Source organism: Quercus robur, chromosome 4 (genome assembly GCF_932294415.1).
Source record: "Quercus robur chromosome 4, dhQueRobu3.1, whole genome shotgun sequence".
NCBI classification, from domain to species: domain Eukaryota; kingdom Viridiplantae; phylum Streptophyta; class Magnoliopsida; order Fagales; family Fagaceae; genus Quercus; species Quercus robur.
Window position 1 is genome coordinate 56,609,259 of NC_065537.1, and position 25,248 is coordinate 56,634,506.

At 33.9% G+C, this 25,248-nt stretch overlaps 2 protein-coding genes across 2 annotated transcripts; one reads left to right on the forward strand and one right to left on the reverse strand.

Moving 5' to 3' along the window:
* Positions 1-1,379: 1,379 nt before the first annotated feature.
* Positions 1,380-6,502, reverse strand: LOC126723055 (transcription factor UNE10). The gene is made up of 6 exons (XM_050426283.1): positions 6,126-6,502; positions 5,240-6,008; positions 4,780-4,881; positions 4,358-4,423; positions 2,461-2,823; positions 1,380-1,804 (listed from the first exon to the last, which is right to left on the reverse strand). The coding sequence occupies exons 1-6, from the start codon at positions 6,227-6,229 to the stop codon at positions 1,712-1,714; spliced, it is 1,497 nt and encodes a 498-aa protein (XP_050282240.1). The 5' UTR covers positions 6,230-6,502; the 3' UTR covers positions 1,380-1,711.
* A 13,125-nt stretch (positions 6,503-19,627) lies between these two features.
* LOC126723056 (F-box protein At5g51370-like) lies at positions 19,628-24,432 on the forward strand. Its single transcript, XM_050426284.1, has 2 exons — positions 19,628-21,124; positions 23,650-24,432. The coding sequence occupies exons 1-2, from the start codon at positions 19,842-19,844 to the stop codon at positions 23,921-23,923; spliced, it is 1,557 nt and encodes a 518-aa protein (XP_050282241.1). The 5' UTR covers positions 19,628-19,841; the 3' UTR covers positions 23,924-24,432.
* Positions 24,433-25,248: the final 816 nt, after the last annotated feature.

A 25,248-nucleotide genomic window follows, 5' to 3' on the forward strand; every position in this document is an offset into this window, starting at 1 on the left:
GTCGTGAAACACTATTATATAAGAATGATTAATTCTATGATATGGTACCAAACTGATTCCTAGAAAATTTATTAATTATAAGAATCCTGAAGAAGTTTGAGCAAGAATTCAATTTAATTTTACCCCATATACATAATAAATATTTTTAGCATCTTATTTTTGTAATTTTTTTTTTTTTTTTATAACTAGACTCTAAATATTATAATATAAAACTTACAAATGTTATTGGACTAATTTTTGTTAAGAAATAAAATCTTAGGTAGGTAGCTGATAACTTTTTTTAATTGGATGACAAGTCAAATTCAACTCAAATCGCATGTTCATAAAACATGATTACTCTTTTTTTTTTTAATAAAACTTTATGTTAATATATTTGTTTGCATTAAAGAATTTGAAATTCAACAATACAAAGGATTGTGATCAATGGATACTCAATTGATAAAACTCTTGTTCCTGAAAAAAAGACCTAAATCGAAATTCCCTACACTGGAAGAGGAATGACTTAATTGTTTAAGGCAAAGCCCAAAACCTAGATAAAATTTCTTAAAAGTTTCTTAAATATTGTGTCTTAGGTTTCTAATTAATTCAAACATGCAATTAGTATTAAAAAAAAATTAAATCATGTAAATGCATTGACTAATAAATCACATTATTAAATTTAATTATCACTAGGAAAAGTAACATCTTTTATGCTATATTAGTCAATGCATTCACATGATTGAATTTAATTGAGGAATGTATGATACAAATGCTTAAGAAATTGCATCTAAATTTTGCCCAAAAACAAAAATAGAGATCCATATCTCTTTGTATAGCTCATAAGTACCCAAGAGACCTCCAATAGATTAAAATGGTTCTTCTAAGGAAACAACTTTTAACACAACTTTCTGAAATGGTTGATAGTAAGTAATGGACAATTTCACTAGTCGACAATTTCAACCACTAGTCGACAATTTCACAAGGATCAACCACTTTTTTTTCACTAGTCGACAATTTCAACAAATTATGACAAAAAACTTTCTCATAGTACAAAGGATTCCACTCCCCATTTTTCCCCTCTCTAGTTCTTTTGTTTGTTTTTTTTTTCCTCTAACCTTAAACCCCCACACAATAATTATCCCTGACGCACAAGGTGGGACAATAGAGACTTTATTAGCAGGTTAGATAGCATTGTCAAAGGACTGGATATAATTAATTGCACAACTGTATTGAAATATCAAGCTCACTAAGCAATTAGAACCTCATAACCTTGTTTAAGTTGAAATCACATGATTGAGCTTAATTGCTCGACAAGTCAAAAGAACACAAGGCTTAGCTTAATTAGGTTTAGGGTGCAAAATTAACTGGAAGAGACAATATTGCAGAATGAAATTAAAAAATAATAACAAATCAAGATACATTATACATTATACATTCAAAAAATACAAAATCATTATAGAGGTTGCAAATTAATCAGTTGAAAATTAAAAGAGAATATTGTACACCAACTATTTACTAACTGATTACCCCCAAAAAAGGCTCTAATTTTTGCTATCTGCTCATCTCTTGGAGCTAAAATACATTAATATACTTGCATCATTTAAACACACCACCCCTGCATCTATGCTCTTGCAGAAAACACAAATTAAACCGTATCAACCTCACGCACCCAATTTCTGGTATTGATCCCAAGATAGGCATGGCAAGCAATGAAACAAAGATTGCAGAAAGCTTAGCTCTTAGAACTAGAAGGTGGAGGTTGATGCAGCTGCTGCTGCTGGTACATGGCCGCCGCCATCCTACTGTAAGCATCCATGGTCATTGGCTGCAATGAATTTTGTACTAATCGTCATCTTTACGATCTCAAAGATCATTGAATTACTAACCAAGATCTTTAAAATATAGGCACACACAAAAAAGTTTCTAAACAAATAATGGAAACTGACAGTTATAAATTCAGCAACATATATGACATAAAAACCAAGTAAAAAAATGTAGAAATGAAACAATTTACAAAGAAAACTTTTGTTTCTTCCTTTCTTTAAGCAATTCTCAGGGGGTGGGGGGTGTCAATGTGTCATGTCATTTGAATTTTGAAGACTTAATAAATTAAAAACTTTTATAAAGTTAGTCAAAATGAATCTTAACTTTAAGAAAGTTTAGAGAAAGTATCGTTTCTTTCAATATGACCAAGATTTATGCTACAAATAATTGCTAATATTTTGTCATCATCTTAGCAAAGTAAACACTCCTTAAGGCAAGATTAAATATGATTTGACTCGTCCTGATTGAAATCAGTATAAAACAAATGACTCAGTCGCTGTTGTTCAACATAATAAACCGAGGTTCCTTTCAATCACTATAAGAAAAGCCAAAGAAAAAGCAAACAAAAGCAAAATCTTTCCGAAATCAATAAAATTTGACAACACTGAATGTCAAGCTGTGGCTGAATTGTCAACAGAGAATCCAACACGTGTTTACCTGTGATTGGCACGCAAGGAATGTGGAATAGGGGTCTGCCATTACCGCGGGTGAAGTAGCTTGTATCCGGTCACCAGAGCCGGCATCCCATGAGGTCATAGGCATGAAAGCAGTAGGGTGAAGAACAGGAGAGATGCCAGTGATGTTGGACCGATTGATATTGTTCATGTCCATCCCCATACCAAGTCCCATGCCCATTCCCATCCCCATGCCCATTGGTGCCATCATGGACATCTGAAGTTGTTGTTGCATGGCCATTGGTAACATCATTGGTGGCATACTCATTCTGCTCATCATTTGGACTTGAGCTTGCAATTGCTTCAGATATTCAATCACTTCGTCAAGCATTGAAGCCTTGTCAGTCTGTAGTAATGCAAGGAAGTTTCTCAGAATGAATACCAATCAATGTTTGTACTCCAAAACTAGTTATGTGCCATCACCAAAATTATATTTCAACTTGCACAATTAGCTAGTGTATGTGCAAAGTTTATGACTTGGAATGAAATTAATTTTTTGCAGAATTGATTGCACTCTGAAAATTGAACAGTCAGGAATATTATGGCCTGGTTCTCATTAATTTTTCGGGAGGATCAACTCTTTGTCTACTATATGGTACTTATATCTCTGCACTACATTTACTATCCAATATTTTATGTACATAACTCTGCTATGCAGAGCTCAAAAGTTGTGAGCATCTCCAGCAATGCTCTCTATTTTAGCAAGTCAAAATACCTCCTTTTTATTTTGTAAATAGCCAATTTTTCACTCTTTATTTTTTTTCATTTATTCCATTAAAATATTTTTTTTCTATTGTTTATTCATTCTTTATCAGAAACGAGTCTCGTTCTCTGCATGCAGTGGATGCAGGAAATAGTTCTTGCAAACTCTTTGGGTAGAATAATAAAATAATGGTTTGAAAAGACACATTCTAAATGTGTTGATCCAATCCACCAACTAATTCTCCAGAACGGCTAACCTCAGTTGGAGATACTATATTTTATGGTGGGAAAAAGGGTAGAGATGCCTTACTCATTGGAGATGCTCACTTTTTATCAGCAAGTTGTCATACGACCGCGTTTGAGATCCACATACTTGGGAGATGCTTACTTTTTTTTATTAGTAGGTTGTCATATGACCACGTTTAAGATCCACATACTTGTGAGAGGCCCGCTCCATAGAACAGAGATGGAAAAATACATATCTAAGTTAACCTCAAATATACATCTGTGTACCCATAACTCAAAATCTCTCTCCCTCTTTCACTGTCTCTTTCTCTACACAAAAGTTACTTAAGTGTACTAGTACCAAAAACTAGAGATTAATAACATGGAAATGACTGATTTCACACAAGCTTAATTAGGCCCTACCAAGTGAAGCGATTATTGTAAGAGCAGGTAGTTGTCTCCATACCTAACAACCTTCTGTCAAATTGTCCCCCATAGCATTGCGTATGTGGACTAAAATCATCGGATCAGTCCCAAAATACCCACAGCCATGTACTCAAACATTGAGTGGACCACATCTATTTGCATACACTGCCTGCTATATCTAATCTAAATCTTTGAGGCTTTTTATTTTTTTAATACTATACTAAACAGTGTATTAATATGTGAAACTTAAGAGAGAATAACCTTATCACACTAAAGTTGTCCTTTTCTTCCACAATAGAATGAAAACAAAAGAACTCTATTATAGGTTATGATAAGTGTCACACATACTCACATGATTCCTAGTTAAAAAGTCGCTGAATATACAATGTCCAATAAGATGGAATTGAAAAGTAGACGTGATAAAAGCACTAGTATAAATGCTTAGCCAAGAGATAATATAAAGAGAGAGAGAAAAAAAAAATACCATAAAGGTTATGCATAAAAGCCAAAAAATTGGAACTTCATACCTTACTCGAATTGGGGACCAGCTTCTGCAGTGTCTTCATCCTTTGGTTTATTTTATCTCTTCTTTTCTAAAACACACATAAAGCATTCTTAAATTCATCAATAAAATAAAATAAATTCTACCAAATCTTCTATACGGTTTGACTATCTATTATGGATAAAATCTAACCCATTTGTGACTAGGAAAGTATTGTGGATTTAGTCATATCCAATCATTTGGTTAACCATTTATACATGTTATTTCATTCACTCTAATTAAACCCACATATATCATTGTCGGAGAACTTAAAAGCAATTCCATCTTTTTTTTTAGAGAAAAAGTAAAAGCGTTATTCAATTAAGAAAGAAAAAGAAAGGTAGGCTTTTATTCCACCCTACTCCTTTATTTAATGCCTTATCCCACATCGAAAGAGAGAGCACATACACGTTCAGATTGGTTATGAATAGCAGCAGCCCTACTCCGTTTCGTTGAGACTGAGGATTTTGCTGAACTCTTCTTTTTGTCCACCACATCACGTGCCTCCCTCTTTACAAAAATAAATAAATAAGAATAAAACAACCGACCCAACTCAATTAAATATCAATCATGATCATGTACGTAACTTTTCGTTTCACAGTAAATTTCATAACTATTAAAGTAGCGATGATTTCAATTGCATTCATAAGTTACAGTCAACCATTTTACAATAAATTTCCTAATTATTGAAGTAGTCCATTATGAGTGATAATCTCAATTAAGTTCACTAGTTACAGTCGACAAATCTACCGTAAAAGATTGCTTTTTCAGGTTTAAGTGTACTGCAACAACAACAAAAATAAAATAAAAACAAGTACATTAAAAACAAAAAGTGAAATGATTATCAAATGTTTTCTAGCTAGCTTGCCTGTGGTCTGCTATGACAAACGGAATCATGGTCATCACCAGTAGTGGTGGCCTTAGTGCAAGGCTTGCCAGGGCTAGTGTTTTCCATGGAACCCAGTGAAGTGGAAGTGAACCCCACACCCAAGTCCCTCTCACACGTGTCAAGTGTAACATGCTGACTATCCCTTCCACACGTGGCGCTGCCGGAGACGCTTTGGTCTCTGCTGCTCCATTCGGGTGCCGCCGCCGCCGCCGCTGCCGTGGCGGGGATTGCTACACGCGCCTCGTTGTTAGCGCGTTCTATTATGACATTCTCATCTTGGTCATGCGTCATAGTACCACCACCAACAGGGCCACTACACGACCCAACGCGTGTAGAACACCCGACCACACACGTGCCGCTGCCACCAAGGCCGGCTTGGGTTGTGGTCTGGTCGTCGGTGCAGTTGGAACAAGGGACTAGAGCATCCATAGTCATGGTGGCCGAGGTGGTGGCCACGGCTGCACGGGAGTGGAACCACTGGACCATGTCGCTACCGCCACCGCCATCGAAAGAGCGGGGTTTTTGGCCGTGATTGTTGCTGTTATGGTTGAGGTGGTTGTGGGGTATCAGAGTGGCCTGGTTTACGATTGATTCTAAGGTACCACTAGCGCGTGGCTTGTCCCAAGTGTTGTACTTGGCAAGAGAAGAGGTTGAAGGTATGGGTTTGACAGGCCCGCGTGGTAGACCTAAGCCGTGCATGGCTACCTGGCCGTTTTGCCATGTTAGCTCCGCTACTTCATAGGCCAACCTGCATAAATTGATTGCATCTATAATTAACTTACAAAAACGAAGAAAAAAAAGTATAGTACACATACATATATCAATATATGTCTATACTTTATATAGATAAAGAGAGAGAGAGTACATGGGGACATCAGGAGCAGTGGAATTGGAGTTAGAACGAAGAGAAAGCCTGGGAGTAGGGCTGGGATTCTCATCTAAATCCCAGCTTGGAACGCACTGGCTCATTTTGGGTGGAGTTGCCACTCTTGCCAGTGAAACAGTTGTTTTGGTACAGAAGGAAAAAGGGGCAGCAGATGAGTATATTGTTGTTTGTTCCTCCTTCTTTTACCTTATTTTTTAAGCTTTATAGCGACTATCATGTATTTGAGAGAGAGAGAGATTATGGTCCACAGGTAGAGAATACAGGAAAAAAAAGTCTGATTATTTGAGAGAGAGAGAGGGAGAGAGAGAGAGAGAGAGAGAGGAAGAGAAGTTTTGGGTATCAATAGGACTTTGACTGATGGCTACTATAAATGGTTATATAGAATATAGATAACTTAGACGCCAAAGTTTGTGAAGGCCATATTTCTTAGTAATTACGCTTTTTTATAGATTGGAGATGAGTTCGTATCTTTGCATCAAAATTACAAAAGCAAAAGCAGATATTTGTTCTGCCCAAAAAGATGTGAACCTTTTTTTTTTCCTTTAGATTAGTGAAAAAATAAAAGCAAAAATTAAAAAAAAAAAAAAACCAGCTAAATAGAGCAGTCCTTTCTTCTTCGGGTAAAAGTCAGACAATGGAGACATTCTCCATCTTCAAAAAAATTATATACTACATATATATAACAAAGTAGTTTTCATATACGTACAAATGGAATAACTTCTTTATTTGTAGAAACAAATGGAATAATGTTGTGGGGCCTAATAATTCGTGGCCCTGGCCCATTTATTCATTGGGGCCCAAGACTCGAGCCGAGGAAGGTTATAACCCAGGATCGGTAATACAAGTACAAAATAGTCTTGGGGCATAGCCGAGGACAATTCAGTCATCGGCATGTCTGAGGTCTCACTGGAAGAAAGGGCAAAAACGGTATAGGAACAGCTTGGAAAAAATCTAAAATATCTAGGTCAATAGAGAAGGATACGCAGGAAAGTATAACGACCAGGAAAAGCTGCCCTTACTGCCATTTAATGCTCTACACCTGACAGAGCCATACTCTTCAGCTTTTACAACCACCCCCAACCATTCTGGATATGGGCTGATGGGACAAGTATTAATCTTGGAAAAGTCGATCCTACACGTGGACGAAGGATAAGGAACATATGCTAGTATAAAAGGAAAAGTAAGCAATCCAGAGCAGGGGCTGGGAAAAATGGCCAAAAACCAGAGCCTCCCAGCCCGCCTCCAAGAGAAAGATTCTTAGGGCGAACACGATTTGATTATGTATGAACACCACCAAAAACCCACTGTCTTGTGACCAAGGCCTAACCTTTCAAACCCACTCTCTATAAATGATATTGTTTGGGCCTTTTTACATGCGAACCCAACGTTAGTACGGGTCGTTACAAATCGTGTCCTTACAAATGTTATTTGCATATAATTTGTAGATATTTATCTAAATTTTACTTATTTTCCTTTATTAAATTATAATTGTAAAATATCTATACCTTTTTTTATTATTGTTGTTGTTTGGTTTATATAGATTCTACATTGGCTATGCAATGGATAACACATGATGGTGCTTATAAGCCACAACTTTATGTTTTAATTAATGATTGCAGGTCCCTTTTCACTCGCAAGTGAATCGTCCATCGATCCTACTCACATATATCAAGAGGCTAATGGAGTGGTTGATGGCAGGGACGGACCCAGGTGAGGACCTAAGGGGCTCGAGTCCCCCTGGGTCCATTTTTTTTTTTTTTTAGTTATAATATTTTATTTATTTTTGTAGTTAGCCCCTTTCAAAACCTTAGGCCCTTTTTTTCCACAATAAACCTAATTAGCCTCAACCAAATAACAACTATCCAACCAAAAAACTTAACAAAAACGATAAAAATATTCACAATGATAATTGTATTTTAGCAACAAAAAAAAAAAACTATTTTTCCACCAAATACCCAAAAAATCATGTGTTATTAGAGAATTTAAAGTTAAGTTTTTTTCCAATTACAGTAAACTAATATAAATACTAGTTGACTGTAGTAAGTTGTTGAAAATAAAATACAATATTTTATTAAGATTATATCTCTTCCTTCCATTAAAAAACTCAAATTCTCTCGCTTCCTTTATTACTTTAATGAATTATTTATATTATTTTAAATGAAGTTATAAAAAAAAAAAAATAGAACATTTGATATTTGGTGTATCGTAAAGTGTGATGGTAAAATAGATCAAATAAATTTTTGAGGTGCTAAAAGCTAAAATTTTTAGCACCACTAATGTGAATGTTCTAACTTCAACAAAAAATAAATAAATAAAAATCCTAACTAGTCTAGTATTAAAACAAGATATTATTTTGTTTTTGTTTGTCTTTGTTGGTAAATGATTGTATCTTAATGTATTTAGAAACAACGATTTTGAGTATTTATAATTTTTAATACTATATGGATGTCTATTTGGACTTTTTTTTTTCTTTATACTCTAGCTCCCACTAGCTTAAAATCTTGGATCTATCCCTAACTGATGGACTAGCTAAAAGGGAAAGCTTGCAAATGGATAGAATTTTTGTATATGAGTCTTGCCCAAGTTTTGTGTATGAAAGTATCTCAGGGATGTTTGTCAAATGGGCACTCTTAGAAAGTGCTATGTAACAAACTATATACTCTCCTAAACTATCTGTTTGAATAAATAAAACTTCCCTTTTGTACTAAAAAAAAAAAAAAAAAGTGATATCATATATGAGAATAATACCATAAGTATAACATAGATATAATATGTAAATATATAATGTCATTCTATTTTTTTTTTTTATTGCTAATTTTCATTCTTAAGCCTATAGGTTGTAGACATTTATCTAAATTTTCTTATATGCTTGATAAGGAGATATAACACTTTGAAGAGACTCTAATTGAAGTTTTAATATAATATATAGGAATGCAACTTAACTCAAAAGCATAAATCTATATATTGAGGCCAATATCCCTTTCAAATGTGAATCATTGCCTCTTTGTGTAGTTCAAGACCTATCCCTTTGTACCACAAACAAGTCTTATTAGTTCCTCTTTGTTTATGAGAACCTCTTGTTGCATTAATCTTCTTTGGTTTGGCACTATTGGCAATACTATTTCATTAGATAATTTTCCAATATAATTTGTATGGCCTTTGTGGGCTTATATTGTGCGATACACACTTGTGTGGCATCTAAGAGAATTCACGTTAGGTTATGCAAAACCCAAAAATAAATACATTTTGCATAACATTGTAGCACCAAAAGATTTAAAAAAAAAAAAAAAAATTAAACACGCCCACACCCTGACATGCATAATGTTATAGCAAATGCATTTTTGCTACCAATAGCTAAAAATAAATATTATTATAGCTAAAATGTAAAATTTAAATCCAAAATTTTACTCTCTCTCTCCTATTGTTTTGTGGTGGTGGTGTTGTTGAGGTTAGTGTGGGTGTTGTGAACTTACAATGTTGAGTGGCGTTGGTGAGGTTGGGGTGGATTTTTCTTTTTTTTTTCCAGATTTATTTGATATATAAAAAGAATTATTTTAGATTATTTTAATACGGTGTATTGAAAAAATGAAGAATAGAATGTAAGATGTGTTGTGAAAATTGTTATGCAAAATAAATTAAATGGTCTTTGATGATGCAAAATGAATACACATGCTTTATCCACACTCCAACTATGATTTATTAAAGATTAATAAATCATTATTTTCAAAGAAGAAAATACAAGTGTTAATGATTTATTAGCTTGCACGTATAAACTTAGAGTTGTTATGTGCACGCTCTTTTAGATATATTTGTGCAATTTAATTTAATTTTAATATATATATATATATGTGTGTGTATTATTTAATAGACCACTGCCCTTACAGTTAGAGCATGCCTTAACAAAAGCCATAAAAGAAAATTGAAATTTTGAAGTTAAATTGTGGGCAGCAACAGTTTCTCTTTTTTCTGACTACACTACAAAAACAAGTTTCACAATTTTCAATGAACCTAAAATTTTCCATATATATATATATATACTTACCAATGGATGCACTGAACATCAAACTGAGTTTGAGTTGTGGGAAAGTGAGTTGGGCAGCTAATAAAAAAAAAAAAGAAACAGAGTTGTGGTGCAGTTTATAACGAGGTGGTGGGACCCTTTTTGAAGTTCGAGTGGAAAATAGCAGCGAAGGGCAAAGCAAAAAGGTCTGCGCGTGGGGAAATGAAGTGTTGGAAGAGAGTGGATGACGTTGTGTGTCTTTTTTTAATTTTCTCTCTGTTGAGTGGATGACGAAATCGCTTTACACGTGTAGATCTTCTTTACATACATACTACTGGCGGAGAGACACGAATACAACACTACTACTACATAGGCCATGGTTTGAGGTTTCACCAGACGTCTCCACCACGCGCTTTCTTTCACTCTTCACATCTAATCTGAGTCGCCATTGAGAGTATTCACTATCTTTTCGCCCCAAAAAGTGTAATACCGCAAATAATTACATAACTTCGAGCATCCGTAACAGTTGGTGTAAAAATTATGTCATTTTCTTATATTAAATGCTTATTTTATTATTTTATTACATTATTTTATAACATCTCATTTATCAGATATTTTATAATTCAATTCTATACATTAAAATAATATTTACTACACATTAAAATACATTAATTTGGTTTACCACATTTGTATGTACCTTTGCAAATTTGTAACGGTACGGACACAAAATGGTATATGTGCCAAATATATGCAACATATGCAACATCTGCTAGGGAGCTATTTTTTGTGTTTGGTGTGGGATATGTGCCAAATATTTAGCATTTGGCACATATCCCACATCTACTATGGGTGCTCTAACAACTATATATATATATATATATGATGATGATGTTGAAAAATGTGAATATTGATCACCGCACACTCTTAGTGTGACGGTCATTTCACAAATATAAATGCTTGTGGAGCGTAGAGGGCAAGGGTCGGGGTTCAAGTATCCAGGAGAAAGGTTCACATATATATACACTTAGATTATATTAAAATAGAAATTCTATTTTGTATAAAAAAAAATGTAAATAGTGAAAAATAAATAGTTGGTCTAAGTAAAAGTGATAAGTAATTATTTATAGTTTGTCACATCACAATTATGATAAAAAATTGTGAAATAATTTGTAGTCATAGAACTACTCTAATCATCAAGTCGGCACCAACGTAGCCCAATAGAGATCTCATGGCATGAGTTTAAATTCATGCTATATTGCAACTCTTTATTCTTGGAGGATGTTCACATAATTCATCAACAACTGTGGTGTGTGGATTTAGTCTGAAAGCAATTAGAGTGTTATTATAGTCACGTCGAATTAGGAAAGCAACATCATTAGTTGTCCCCATCTAGGTTTTTTTTAACAAAAAAACAGAAGAAAAAAAAAATCGCAAAATCAAAATTTCATTTTTCTTTTTTCTTTTTTATGAAAGAAAGAAAGGAGTTGCAAATGTGGTTATTATCCCCACAACACTTAGTGTAAGTTTGGATAGAACTGAAAACAAATTTTAGTTACGTTGGACGTTTTTTCGTGGATCCCGTACACTGTTTATAGAACCCACAAGTATGAAATTCAGCAAAAAAAAACTTTAAAACTGGGTCCCGCACGACACTATTTATCCCCACAACACTTAGTATAAGTTTGGATAGAGCTTAAAACAAATTTTAGTTGCGTTGGGCATTTTTCCGTGGCTCCCGTGCACTGTTTACAGGACCTACAAGTATGAAATTCAACCAAAAAAAAAAACTTTAAAACTGGGTCCCACACGGCACTATTCATATTTAAAAATTATTTTGCTATCATATTTTCAGTTTTCAATTTTCAGTAATAAGCGGTATCCAAACAGACTCTTAAATTCCTGCATTACATTATGATGTGGGATTATCTAAGAGCACAAACATCAAATGTGCTAAATGCTAAATTTTTAACATTAAGCACTTCAAAAAAAAAAAAAAAAAAAAAAAAAACCTTCATAAAGTGCTACAATGCAAATTCTAATAATGTTTTTTATTCAAACTTTCTCTCTCTTATTGTTGGGATTTAATTAATAATTATTCAAACTTTCTCTCTCTTCCAGCTTTTTAAATCGCCTACTAATTTTTTTAAAGATAGTTTTAACCTATGATGTCCGTTTTCGATAATAACTCTTTATCATCAGATCAAAACACCAATCGTTTTTTGGTATACGCAGAGATTGAATCTCATATCTCTTATTTAACCATAAAAAATTTTATCAATTGAGTTAACTGGAATCCACATATCACCTAATACTAATGCGCTAAACACTAATGTCTTGCCATTATTTGAATCTAAAACTCCTGAACCCACGAGCATAATATGTCACTTAGATTTCCGACCAGTAGACTGGCTCCCTACATGGTCACGTCCATTGAATTTCAGAACAAAATATCTCACTCACAGAGTTTTTTTTTTTTTTTTTGGTTATAGTTTTCTCATCTTTTTTTAATAAGATCATGTGCAGTTTATGTTTTTTTTTAGCTTAATATTTGATCTGTACTTCATTCAACCACGTAATATTAAAATCTTTTGAGGGAGAGTTGAAGAAAGCCCACAGAATAGCTTGCAATTGGGATTTGGGACCTTTGCGCGTTGCTGATTCGTACTACGACGTCATCACCTCCACTCTATGTGTATTATTCGTTGCTCCTGAATTTAGTGGGGGTCACCTTAAGGGGGGACATGACCCCAAAATTTTGTAAAGTTGTTAAATAAATAAATAATTGTTTTTATATAAAGTTGGTCTCAAAATAATTTAAATTTTTTACCACCGTATTCTCTTAGTGCAATAGTCATTCCCCCAGTATAAGTGTTTGTATGAGGAGTAAGGACCGGTGTTAAAATCCCTAAGAAAATCCTTGTATTGTACAAGCACTCATCCAGGATACTGTTTTTGTTCCTTTTGGTTAAATAAAAGTGCAACTTTCTTATCAAAAAAAAAAAATTAAAATAAAATAATAATAATAAAATAAAATTTCTATCTTGTATAAAAAAATTTTTTAATTTTTTTCACCTATATATAACATCCAAATCCCAATTCAAAAATATCAAAATTACGATATTTTTTAAATACTTGATGGTAAGTGGTAACTCTTCTAAACTACATTGAAAACAAATGGAAGTTATAGAATTGAAGTGAAAGAAAAAAAAAAAAATCAAGTGTTAGGATATATATGATTCACTTGTTAGAAACATATGTCACTATTTTATGTAATTGGCTAATCTTTTGACAAAACGCACTTTAATTGTATTTGGGTAGATCTAGGATGTGTTTAATATTTCAAGAGACTGTGTTTCAAGATCAAGTGTTGAAGACATGCAAGTCTATCCAATAAACAAGCTGAAGAAGTGTCTGTCATTAAAACTCGATAGCTAGCTATCCATCAAGTTTAAGAAGCTATTCCAGCCCCGTGGCCCAACAGTTGCTCGACAACATCTCGACAAACAGACAGGTATCTGTCGAGCTTTATGAAAAACAGAATTCTAGTTCTGTTTTGACTCCAATCCGCTTTTATGTGTTTGAGCTTTCTTTTCTCACAACCCTAGACATATAAAATTATTATTTTAAGGGTCATCAAAGTGTTCAAGCACCTTCTATAAGGTTTTGTTCAAGCAAATTGTGACCAGAGACAAAATTTGCTCTAATTCATCATTTATTGAAGAAGTTGTTGTGTTTGTGCACTATAAGGTTTTGTGACCAAGCACCTTCTTGATCTTCATTGTTAGGATGAACTGAAAAACTTTGCAGCCAACAACCTTCTCTAGTTGGTGATTGAAGTCGTGTACTGGGATCCGCGCATTTGGTTAGTCACGTACTTGAAAGCCGTGCATCAAAAAGAGAAATTGTTATTACAGAACAAGTCCAATTGAGTATTGGGGTAAAGGTTTAACTGTAGGTTGGTATAAGGTACTAGGATTCTTTTACTTGTAACTGCTTGTTGTGATAATAGTGGAATTTCGAAAGTAGTGACCTTAAAATCACCCGGTAGGGTTTTTGCCGTGTTGGTTTTCCCCATTCGTAAACAAATTACCATGTCAAATTTATTTTCCGCTGCATACTTAGTTTATTGGTGATTTGTTTGTGCTACCACGCATTTGCATGTTAATTAACTTAATTAATTCACTTGGCTAAATTAATTAGTTAATTTATTACAAGGGGTCAATTTGTTTTTGGCCTATCAAAAAGTTATAAAACTAAATTGAATTTTAGGTAAAGTTTGATGATGTAATTTGTAAATTAGCATTAGAATGATAATTGATTTTATTTTAAATTTACCAAAACTTGGTAATAAAATTTTAGTAGAAATAGAATTTTAATTTTTTAGTACTTAGGTAATAGAGCTTTATTTAAGGTAAATTATATTGGTAATTAATAAATTACTTGCTAATTTAGCAATAGAGTTTAATCTAAAGTGAACTATGTTAATAATTAATAATTTGTGTGATGAAAGCTTATAATACGACGTGTAACGCATGCATTGATTTACTTGACACGACTACGCATTTTAAGACACCAAATTTTATTATATAATATATGATTTTTTTTATGTAATTTGAGATATCCAAAGAAAAATTATATATGATAAAAAAATCTATTTAAAAAATTATTATTATTATTTTTGTGGATAATTCAATAGTTGGAACAACTTGGAAGATAGGAGATTTAAATATTTGATATTTCTCTTGGAAATGCCAAAAAAAAAAATGCACAAATAATTTGATTTTAAGATTTCAAACATATGTTAAAGAGCTTCCTTCATCTATCTCTTCCCTACCCTTGGATTAAATCCCAAACAAAATAAGTGAGAAATAATTAAGAATATAAAGTGATGTGTATCCAAGTGAGAATGAAGTAGTAAGTATTGGTGCAAACACAATAGTAATAGAAATAACATAAAGAATAATTGAATAAAATATTTCTAAGTATTATTTATTCGAGAAAAGATACACAATACTACTTGGACTAAAGCGCAGTATTCGTTTTCTTTAAGAAGATTCAAGCACTAGGTTGACTAATCTTTATAACCGATGCAGACATTCTCTAACTTGCCTCATTCCTTTACCTCCTTCTTGTGCACATATCTAGCACAATATCTACTCCAATAAATTTCAGCCCATTAATCACCACACTTAAGGTTCGTTTGAATACCGCTTATTTTGCTGAAAACTAAAAACACTATAGTAAAATAAATTTTAAATGTGTGAATAGTGTCGTGGGACCCATTTTTAATATTTTCTTTTTTAAATAAAGTATTTGTGAGTCCCGTGAACAGCACACGAGACCCACTGAATAGTGCATAGTGTCTCCTGAAACGCGTGCATTAAAAAAAAAAAAAAAAGGAAATGCCAAAACGCAGACATTATCCAAACGTGTATTTAGTGTGCGTTTGGATTGAAATAAAAAATTAAAATTATTTCACTATTCAGCTTATTTTTGCTACTATTCATGGGTCCTACTGCACTTTTTGGCACTATTTTTAAATCTCATTATACCATTTCAACTAACTTTTACCTTTATCTACAGTACTTTCACTAATAATTTTTCAATTTCAGCAAAATAAGCGGTATCCAAACACACTCTTAGAAAAATATAAGAGAGTCTTTCTTATTTTCAATGTGGGATTAAACATTTTACTAACTCTTATCTTCCATATTAACTCTCATATCTTTATATTTATGTTGTCATATTTATCTATTTTAATTATATAATATTAAAGAAAAATACTATGTCTACAACATTTTCTCAACACTTTCACAACAAATCCTATATAACAGGTTGTTACTTGTTATTACTAGTGTGCAAGAAATTAATTTTAACAGTAAATTCAAATTAAAAACCTGTAACAACCTGCCACATAAAAATGGTCGTGAAAATATTATAGACATAACACTTCTCAATATAAAATGCTACAACAGTAAGATTTAAGAATAGATCTAAGTTTACAAGCTGCTTCCCTTTTAGGCTTTTGTGTTTTCATTTAGAGTTAGTAACAAAATCTACATATATTTTAGGCTTAATTTACACATATCTTGCCAACCATCAGACCCAAGTCCAAGCTAAATTGTCTTAATCTATGACAAGAAGCCAGACTTGTCCAGCCCACATAATGACATAATGGCCGAGTCGTATATTTTAAGTACATCATCATGGGCTTTACCATTTCGGTACGTTGAAATATGTGGGCCTTGCACTTTTGGTCTCGTCCTTTGTTTTTTTTGATTAAACGGTCTCGTCCTTTTGATTTGCATTGAACACCATGTAAAGATTTAAAATGGTAATTATTTTCCCACCCTCATGCAGACCAACTAATAGATTATTTTGATATGATAAACGATTTTGCAATAGCAAGTGTTATTTCATAAGGCAAACAATGTGGATTCATAATTTATCGTTTATTTTATACTAAACACTAATTGCTTATCTCCAAATAGTGGTATTCAAGTGGTGGATTCATTGGTCTGGAGCGTAACGTAAATCCAAAAGTCTTATGTTTAATTTACCAAACTTTCAGTAAATGGAATTTCCAAAATATCTCATATTATATTTATCAATTTTCATACCATAAAAGCCTAATTACCTTATTACCAATTTAGAGATTGAGGTTCAAAGTGCAATAGAATAGTTGTTTTATAAAATTTAATTTTTGTCTAAAAATTTTCCGTATCTAATTTAATATACTTTTGGGTACCTAATTTAATTCTATTTTTCTTTTAAAACAATATTATACCCAAAAAAATTACAGAAATGATGTGGTCACGTATAATATATGCCAAATGCATTGTGTTATCATGTATCACTAGGGAGAAGGATGGGGAGGGGTTGACAGTTTCCTATTTTTAATTTGATTTAAGCTGTAATTGGGACACTTTTAATGGAAAAGGATCTTAGTCCCACGGGATGTAAATAAACTTCGTTCTTATACTTCTTCTTTTTTTGAAGGAAACTTTATTCTTATACTTCAAGTGTGCTTCACTGCAAATTGCGAATCGTGAATAATTACTCTAAAAAAAAAATACTAGGGCCACTTCAATAATTAGCTAAAGGTATGTTTGGGGCTCAATGATTTGAACAAATTAGACATGCTAGAAAGTGCCATGGATTGGTGGATTAGCCAACAAAAGGTGTAAAATTTTATGTTGCAATCATTTGTCATATGTTGAACCTTGCATGTTTAAAATTGGGCATTGATTTGTGGGGGCCTTGATTCATAATTAGTACAAAACTGGGCATGTAAAACAGTAAAAGCTTTCATACTTTTAGTTGTTATTGCCATTCTTGATTCTCCCAATATGATCGCCCATTTATTTGTACTGATTTTAGTTTAAATAGCAACACAAGTATTGATGTGGTTTATAAGGTACATTGATGACCTTTTCCAATCGTTGATTGCCTTTATGGAGGCTCCTATTTTGTAGTTTAGTTTAGTTTCAAAAAGGGGTATGGGCTCATTTTGCTTCAACAAAGAAGACATATCCTTTTGATTCTGACAATGATGAACTGCATGATGTTGATTATTGAAGGAAATGCTAAATAACAACTAAAACAATAGATAGACTAAAGTATGAGATAACTGAGGAATTCAAATGTCTATGATTCTAATAAAATCGAAGTGCTAAACATAAAGGAAGGATAACAATTATAATGGAAGAATGATTTGCTTGAGGAAAAGAAATTTTTTTTTGAATATTTCTATTTACCTAGATTGATTTCACAGGCCATCATTATTCAACACTGCATTTTGTTGAAAGTTTGGAAGTAGGGGAGAAAGAGAAGAAAAAGAAAATTATTTTATTTTCTCTTTGTCTGGTTTGTAAAGAGAAGATAAATTGAAGGATTAAATATCATTTTTGTTCGTAAACTATTACAAAATTTCGTTTTTCGTCCTTGAACTTTCAAAATACAATATCAACACTTCGTCAAGACACATAAGACATAAACTTACAAAAATAGACAAAGGGGCAAAAATAAAACATTTTGCAAAGTTTAGAGACGACCCCACTATCGCCCCACTCAATTTTTCGAGCGAGAAGGCCATCATGATGGGAAGAAAGGAAAACATAGTTGTGATAAGTGACAACCTATCACATACCAATATAAAATACGAAGTCGTGGAACTTTTTCTAATGTTTGCTACTTTCCATAGGAGAGAATTATGTGTGACATATCCAATGCTCAATTGATGACCTTTGTATAAATTAAGAAAAATTCTTTAGATTTGGAAAGAAAAAAAAAACAACAACAACGTTGCTGACAATTATTTGTTTGTTCAGAAGAGTCCTTTGAATATTTTGGTCTTAGATTAATGATCCGAGTGTCACATAAGACATAAACTAACGAAAATAGACAAAGGGACAAAAATAAAACGTTTTGCAAAGTTTCGAGACAAAAATTGAACTTCTGAAAGTTTAGAAATGAAAAATAAACTTTTGTGATAGTTTAGAGACGAAAATTATATTTTACTTTAAATGGAAAGAAAAATATGTGTTTTTACTTAAATGTCCCCAACGAAGTAAAGAGAATGTGTATGCTTGCTTGTTGGCAAAAACATAATTTTGTAGGTCATGATGGTGGCAAGACAACTATAGCTTTTTTTAGTTACATTTATCTCCATTTCCATCCAATTTAAGCAGATGACCTAGACATGTTTCTCCTAATTTTCACTTCTTTTCTCTTTCATTATACTACCAACCAAACACAAGAACTTGATCTTTCCACCAAAACTTCCTGTCTCTTTCTCTCATCTTTCATCCATTTCAAGTAAAAGAGTGTAAAAATTTGAGAGATATTATTTTTGCCTTTTTTCCATGTTGTTAAAGAAATCTTCATTTATTTACGTTGTGGTGTGACACCCTCTTTTGAATTGATGGGACTAGTATTTTAGCATTAAAATCTATTGATTTTCTTTGAAGGGATCTAACTCTCTAATAAATAGCCTACAATCTCCTCTCAACTAAAAACCGTCATCATCCTTGGGTGAAAATAGAAACAAAAACAAAAACAAAAAAAAGTAAAAAAAACAGATCCCACCATTCATGTAAGTAAAAAAAGAAAAGAAAAAGTAAACTGTCATGAAAATCTTATCCATCCCAAAAAGGTGTTGTGTGAGAACCTTGAGCGGTGTACTTCGCCGAACTGATTCTCAGTCACATGAGACAAAGTTAACAACTTTAATAAGAGGGACAGAATCGTTATTTTAGCCCCAACACATTACCCATTTCCTCATCATTCATTTCTTCAACAATAACCACAAAAGAATCATCTTCCAATAATGCTTCGCCACGTCAGCAAAACCTCCTCAAATTTCCACGTGGCAAAGATTCAAACACCCATCTCACAAAAACATACAACTCTATTCCACAGAGGATAAACTCTCTTCAAGCCCATAGTGGCATAGTACAACCCTCCATGTCCTGTCATAAAAAATCCCAGAAATCCAGAGAGAGAACAACTCAAAAAACTCACAAATTTTGGAGTTTTGGGGTTCTTTCAATTCTTCTGTATATTTATTAGGATTTCAAATTTATTAGAGAGAAAAAGAGAGACCCAAACAAAAACTCAAGCCTTTAATGTCAACCACAACCCCATCAAAAACAAAAAACAAAAAAACCAAATAATAATAATAATAATAACAATAAATGTCACATTCACCAAACCCTAATGACCAAAATGACCAAAACCCAGACCCATCAAGGAGATCAAGATCTCTCAGCCTCCCAGAATTTTTCTTCAAGGAACAAGCTCTCAAGCATGTTATTCTCAAGATGCATCATCATCATCACCACAGCAATCAAAGCAACCAAAACAACAATCATAACAATCATAGCAATCACAACCGACATATCTCTCTGTCACCGACCCCATCTCCACCTTCGTCTCCCGAACCCACAACCGATCTCACCGCTCTCGTTGTAGACCCGCCCGCACCGAATCCCACCTCCCTCCTCTCCGACAACGTCCTCAACCTTATTTTCTCCAAACTCCCTGTCTCTCAATACCCTTCCAATTCCTTAGTCTGCAGGCGCTGGTTGTACCTTCACGGCCGCTTGGTACAATCCTTGAAGCTGTTCGATTGGTCGTTTCTCGATTCGGGTCGGCTCTTCCACCGGTTCCCGAATCTCTCCGATGTCGACATCGTCCACGCTTGTATTCGGGTGCCCAGAAACGCGGGCATTATCGTGACCCGGAAGTACTTCTCGGTTCACCTCGACTCGAGCCTCTCCCGAGACCGGTTCGTCGGGGAGGAGGACCTGTTGCCGAGCCGGGTCATCGACTCGGGTCTCAAATCGCTGGCCGAGTCGTACCCGAATCTGCGGAGGCTGGTCGTTATCGGAGCCAGCGTAGATGGGTTGTCGAGTGTGGCGAAGGAGTGCCAGTTGTTGCAGGAGTTGGATGTCATTGCTTGTGGGGATTTGAGTTTGAAAGGGATTTCGGGTTGTATGAATTTGCAAATCATGAAATTGATCGGTTTCGTTGATGGGTTTTTCGGGTCGGTGGTGTCGGATATCGGGTTAACCATATTAGCTCAGGGTTGTAGGAGGCTAGTGAGGCTTGAGCTTTGTGGTTGTGAAGGGAGTTATGATGGGATCAAGGCTATTGGGCAATGCTGCCAAATGCTTGAGGAATTGACTCTGAGTGATCATAAAATGGATGGAGGCTGGTTGGCTGCGGTTTCGTTTTGTGGGAATTTGAAGATTTTGAAGGTGCAGTCTTGTAAGGGTAGTATCGATTCTCGTCCTGGACCGGACGAGCATTTGGGGTCGTGCCCGGCTTTAGAAGCGTTGCATTTGCAGCGGTGTCAAATGCGGGATAAGCAGGCGGTGAGAGCATTGTTTTTGGTTTGTAGGGGTGTGAGGGAGATTGTGTTGCAGGATTGTTATGGTTTGGATGATGAGGTTTTCGGATTGGCCACTGTTTGTAGGTATGAGCCTTTTTGACATTGTTCTTGTTTTTGCAATATTTATAATATCTATAAGTGGTAGAGGAAAATCAGAGATTGAATGAGATAACTTGAAAATTTAATTACTAGTTGATGTTTACAGTTTTGGTTTGCAAATTTATTGCTAATATACAGGTCATGTTCAATGTGTTTTCAATGTATGGTGATTGCCCTTGGTTTTTTAGTTGATAGGAAAGTATTAGTAGTGTAAAATTCATGAAGTTGTTGCATTAATTTTGATGCTGTATGCTCTCTAAGTGTGAAATAGATATACAAAAGGGAACACGAAAGTTGAAAAGGTTCAGTTAATGCCTAATGGTGCTCAACTGTTTCTCCTATGCCACCTAAAAGAAAGAGTCCTTTCTTTGGGAAACGTTCTTGCTTTACAGACCCGGTGAGACTATGAGAGACATAATTCAGGGTGTCCACCAAGACCTTCTCCCCTATAGTTTTATTTATAACCCATTCAGTCAATTTATTATTCAACTTAGAAGAAAATTAAAGCAATATTTCTCAAGTGTCCTATCTATTACTTTTTCAAACAAAATTGAAAATGAGACTCTTTAATAAAATTCTGCTTTCAAAGAAATAAAGTGCAATGAAAGTTTATGCATTGCTAAGGAGGTTAAAAATGTGACTCAATCCTGAAACTGAGAAACCAAAATAATGAGATCAATTGTAACAAAAGTAAGTTATTACTTATTAGGTGTTCTGGCTTATTAATATGAAAGATTTTTAGTAAGCCCAAACATCTCTTTATATACAGAGCTTGTTTATTAAAATGCCAACAAGTGCAGTATATTACTCTATGACCTGGAGAGCACCAATATGCTTTAAAAATGAAGATTAAATACTTTTTGGAAAGTCACTAATATGATCCTTGAACCAAGACTTTACCTCTTATCTTGGGTAACACTTGTCTTTTCTTTTTCTTTTTTGGAACATCAATAGTTGGGAGTGGGGGATTTAAGTCTTGGATGTCTCCATTGGAAACTCTAGGAGGTGTCAATTGAGTTGCTAGGCTCTTGTCACTTGTCTTTTCTTTTTTTCTTTTTATGATGATATACCAATTTCTTTAAAGAAATTGAAGGAAAAAAAATTGTTTGATGTTATCCTTCCAGTGGGTTTATCATAAAGCAAGTTTGTATCTTTCAAAGAATATATGAAAGATTGGTATGAGTCTGAACCAATGTTGAATGCAAATATTTTATAGTCACGGTATCACTACACTTGGAAAGGTAATTGGTAAAAATCAAGGACCTTCATTCCCCTTGAATGCTATAAATAAAAGAGATGCAGTAATTTATTATTTAAGAATAATGAAATTGACTTAGTAAGTAAATAAATAATTGTGCCAATGAGCTCTAGTGCACATGGCATCTCCCCCCCATAAAAGCAAGGTGGAGGTTGAGGTCTTGAGTTCAATACCTATAGGATGCATATGTAATTACCAGCAGAAAAAAGTACATGAGTTATTTTTTCTCATAAGTTTGCGTAAAAAGTGCATCATTTTGTTGTCTCCATGCTTTTGAGGATCCTTTTAAATCAGGTAACTAGTGGACTATAAATTAGTAATCTATAAGATAATCATCAATTTGAATTCATAAAATGATGTGTAGCTGTGAAGTTCCTGAGAATTGTTTCTAGTTATTACAAATGGAGAAATATTTTTTAGAGTTGTTGAACCATTGAAAGGCTGCTGGCAATTGATTTGTGATTTATATATCACCTGGTACTAAATATTTACTTCTTGGAAAGTTCTAATGCATGTGGACAAAGAATACATTTTCTGTCAAATGAGTGGTCTTTGGACCAAAATGGGATCCCCTCCCCCCAACCCCTCAAAAAGAACCAAAAAGAAAAAAGAAAAAAGAGGGAGGGTGAGTCAGGTCAATCCACTACAGAAGCTTGATTTATATTACCTATCAAGATGAAGAAAGAAAAATACATTCCCCATTAATCAATACTTGAACTTGAAGTTAAATCAGTCTGTGTCTAAATGCTATCCTGTATGGATAATGAGAAATGGTATTAGTGAGTCAGTGACAGTTCCACAGTGATCCATATTTTCTTGTAATGGTATTAGCGGCCTTTGGACATTTTTGTTTTCTTGTGGTATTTTTCTACTGGCATAGCTGCTTTTTATGAATATATGTGGTTTTTTTTTTAATTGCCCTTTATATACCAAGTTTTCTTGTGAGTTGTATGATTTATGCTCTTCATCTTCTAACTATGAAGAGTTCTTGGTTTGAGTCATAAATAAAGCCCATGCGAACTTGTCAAATGGGGCCTTTACATTCATGAATATCAGCTCCTCTTTGTATTTGTGCTCATCCGTAAATTGTTGCATTTCAAAAGGTGTACTTTTACCATGGCTAATTGATAACTTGGTATGTACATTTGAATACAGTGTCTTATAAGGAAAGTAATATTTGGAATCTTGTATATTATAGAGGAATATTGTTGATTGAAGTTTTGAATGACAGTTTACTTTTTTACTTTCCTAGGAGGGTGAGGCAGCTTTCATTGGAAGGATGCTCATTGCTGACAGTGGAAGGTTTGGAGTCGGTAATCCTTTCTTGGAAGGATCTTCAAAGACTTAGAGTAGTTTCATGTAACAAAATAATGGACAGTGCAGTGACTCCCGCCCTTGCAACCTTGTTCTCTGTACTAAAAGAATTAAAATGGAGTCCAGATTCTAGATCTCTCCTCTCATCAAGTCTTGCTGAGACTGATTTGAGAAAGAAAGGTGGTCGATTTTTCAAGAGTTATAAGGGTTGAACTTGCTAATGTTTCTTAGAATACATGCTTTAGTTCAGTGCAATTCAGGTGAATTACATGGCAGCTCCGTAATGATTTAGCAAATACACACACTCCGTAGTACATTGTAGACTTGTAGTCATTATCTTGTCTAATTTGGAGGCTTACCACCATAATAGAGAGGATGATTCGCATTCTTGCCTTCAGTGCCATGCCAAAGGGAGCATTTCTTTTGAAGCGTCCTAATCCCTCTCCACTTCAATTGTACATGGAGTAATCAGCTTGACCAAGTTTTGGTGTCAAGCTAAAGTTATAATGTTGTAATTTTGTGCCCATTACGGCTTCTTTAATGTTCAACAAAGTTAGATATGCTAATTTTAATATTTTGGGTAGTTGCAGTGCTGCACCGACTTGCTAGGCATTAGCATAAGCAAAGACATTAGTACAGTTTGTGACTTCTTTTTCACATCTGGATATGTAACATTTATTCTTCTACAAGTTATAGTGAAAAACTTTCTTCAGTTTAAATATGCTGAGGTTCCTACTTTCTTTCATTGGTTTTCCTTGTGAAATTATTTTCTTCATGTTTCAAGTGTCAATTTAAAATTTTGCTTAGAATTTAATTTTCTACGAAGGGAAGCATGTCTTTGCAAAAGATGAGCAACTAGAAAGTCCCAAGTTGTATAGGCATATCTACCTGTTTTCACTTTTTCCATCATTGCAACTTGCAAACAACACTTTTGTACATTTACTTTTCTCCCGAGTTATTGATTTAGAAAATCACATGCAGTGAAAGACAGCTAATGTTGCCAAAGTTGGATTCTTGTCTAGTCTAGATGAGCTGAGTGAGATTCACATGTATTCTTATCCTTCTGGTCTTTTATTGTCGTTGTGTGTCATCAGTGAAAGCTTTTCAAGAGAATAGTGGGAGTTGGGAAATAAATAGTTCCACAAGTATGGTTCGCTGCTATTTGCTGCCAAGCTTGATGATGAAGTGAGCTCATAAAGCAACTCATTGAAAAGCTTTTGACTCAAATGATAACTCCTCTTATATGAATAAGAAGATGGAGGGTGAGTCATGATCTCAGACTCGCCAAGTAGGTGTGTAATATACAATATTTTTTTTCTCAAAAAAACATCATTTTAAATGATAAGTTCTATTGCTCATTAGGGGTATTTGGATAATTAATTTTTTTTTTTTAGATAGTTACAATCTGCTTGCTAACTTTATAATTTGAATCCTTTCCTCCCTCGATCTCCAACTCTTTGAGCATTTTGTGCATGGAAATGTGCCAATTAAGTTACAAGGCTTTTGGCATTTGAATAATTAATTAGTGTTGAACAAT